The 2,452-nt window shown below is 44.7% G+C and overlaps 1 protein-coding gene across 1 annotated transcript; it reads right to left on the bottom strand.

Annotated features, from left to right (window-relative positions):
• Positions 1-1,022: 1,022 nt before the first annotated feature.
• On the bottom strand, positions 1,023-2,015 carry LOC128343683 (olfactory receptor 6M1-like). Its single transcript, XM_053293117.1, has one exon. It carries the CDS (start codon positions 2,013-2,015, stop codon positions 1,023-1,025), a length of 993 nt encoding a protein of 330 aa, XP_053149092.1.
• Between the last annotated feature and the right edge of the window lie 437 nt (positions 2,016-2,452).

Below are 2,452 nucleotides of genomic sequence, written 5' to 3'. Positions count from 1 at the left end.
GCTTTCTTTTCAAATATACAATCATGGCATGATGGAAGCAAACAGAAATTTCTACAAGTAGCAGCAAATCTGTGACTCTTGCGTCAGATCCCTAGGGAAAACTCCTGCAATCCACATGGCTTTATCTTTAGCTAGATAAAGCCATATGGCTTTATCTTTAGCCAGCTCTCAGCTGCTTCTTGCTTTCTCTGATCCTGAATTCAGACCTGTTCATCTGTTCCTCCTGCAAAATTCTAATGGGTTTCATATTCCAATGGATAAAGTCATCAAGGAACATTAAAGTTCTTTTTCCAAATCCCTGACCCCCAACTGGTGACAGTTTAGATAAAACCCCAATCATGGACTTACTCACAGTAAGCAAGGAAGTCCAGACTCAGAACAATAAATCATTGTGACATGCATGTGCCATCCCTCCTCAAAGAAATAAAGGGCAACTTACATGGATCTTCCCTATTTTAATATCACAACAGCTTTGTCTGGAGGTTAGGCTGATAAACAGTGATTGGCCCAAGGTCCACTCAGTGAATTTCATAAAGGCGAGAGGATTAACTCAGGTATGTTTGGTCCAAGTCCAGCACTCTGTTATCTACTACAATGACTCTCTAGAAGTATTTCAGGTGGACCCACACATTTGTCACTGTCTTCAGGAGCAGGACTAATCTAAGGCACACCTTTGTAGAAACAAACATGAAGCCTGTATGAAATATGAAAGCTGCACATCACTATCCCATGTACAAGCAGCAGCAATTGCCCTGTTTAGGCTCAACTCTCAGGTGTTTTCAGGTGTTCCTCAAAATTAAGAGAGTTCAGGTATGCTTGATGTAGCTGGGTAGTCAAAAAATGAAATCTGTTTAGAATACAACATAACTTAGGAGCACTGTGACCATAATTAAATGGGCAGCACAGGTTTTTGTTTTTTTTTAGTTGTTAATGTTTTGCTTCTTCTCCAACTGGTTCTGCAGGAGGAAGGACGGAGGCCTTTGCATTGTTCTCAAAGGAGTTATGCACATAGGTCTTAAGAGTCACACCAAAGGCTCCCTGTTTCTCTGGAAACCACTTTTCCGGTTCACCATTTCTTTCAGGGCATCTCTCACCTTTTCATTCCTCAGGCTATAGATAAGGGGGTTAAGAAGTGGGGTTACCACAGCCGTCAAAACAGCCACTACTTTGTTGAATTCCAAGGAAGAGCTCTGTGCTGGCTGGGCATACATAAAAATGGAGCTGCCATAGTAGATTGTCACCACAATGACATGTGAGGCACAGGTAGAGAAGGCCTTGTGCCTGCCAGTAGATGATCGGATCTTGAGCACTGTGGAGATGATGAAAATGTAGGAAACCATGATGAGCAACAGAGTGCCCAGGAGCATGATGGAGGCGAGAAGCACATCTACTAATTCAATAAGGCGTGTGTCAGAGCAGGAAAGCTTCAGGAGAGGGGTGCTGTCACAAAAAAAATGATTGATGACATTTGGGCCACAGTAAGGAAGCTGGGATATCACCACCGTGGGCCACAAGATGTGTAAAAACCCACCCACCCAGCAGCCAAGCACCAGGGAGATGCAGACACGACTGTTCATGATGGCCACATACCGCAGTGGGTTACAAATGGCCACATAGCGGTCAATTGACATGACAGCCAGGAGGATCAACTCTGTGGAGCCCAGGAAAAAATACAAGTGGCACTGGGCAATGCAGCCAGTGAATGAGATCGTCTTCTTCCTAGTCAGCAGATTGGCCAGCATCTTGGGAACAATGACTGAGGTGAAGCAGATCTCCAGGAAAGAGAGATTCCCCAGGAAAAAGTACATGGGGGTGTGAAGACGGGAGTCTGTTGCCACAACTGTGATTATAGTAATGTTCCCCAAGACAGTGAGAGTGAAGACTGCAGAGAAGGCCACGAAAAGGAAGATCTCCAACACATAGACCTGAGGAAAGCCCAGCAGAACAAATTCTGTTACCGCCCGACCAAGGCTACGGTTGTCATTCACCACCACTGCATCCAGCCTGGATTTCATCTACTGGAATGAAGAAAAAAAGGGGGGGGGTCCAGGAGAATGGAAGATGATGCAGACTGCTGTTTAATATGCAGAATGTACTTATTAAAATAAAGACAAGAAGTCTACGGAGGGCGTGATCACATGGGTTATATCAGTAACTGATAGAAAACAAGCTCCCATTGTGACATGAGTACTGCTCCCAATGCAAGCGAGCGTTGCCATGACTGAGCTCTTGGTTTCGGTCCTAAAGTGGTCCCTCTCTAGTGTTTGCATGTTTATTGTTGCATGAACATCCACAAGGAAGGCTCTACCTCATCAGAGGCATGCATGCATAAACATACTCGTTTACTATGCTCTGCAAAATATGGCTTGAACAGAAAGACTCCTGCTTCTGAAGATGCTCCTCTCTCTGTGACCTACATGGATTACTCTGCTGCCAATACTGAAGTCCTTGT

The sequence above is a fragment of the Hemicordylus capensis genome, chromosome 2, assembly GCF_027244095.1.
Source record: "Hemicordylus capensis ecotype Gifberg chromosome 2, rHemCap1.1.pri, whole genome shotgun sequence".
Classification (NCBI taxonomy): domain Eukaryota; kingdom Metazoa; phylum Chordata; class Lepidosauria; order Squamata; family Cordylidae; genus Hemicordylus; species Hemicordylus capensis.
The sequence above is the reverse complement of the archived record's forward strand: the minus strand, read 5'-3'. Positions and strand labels throughout refer to the sequence as shown.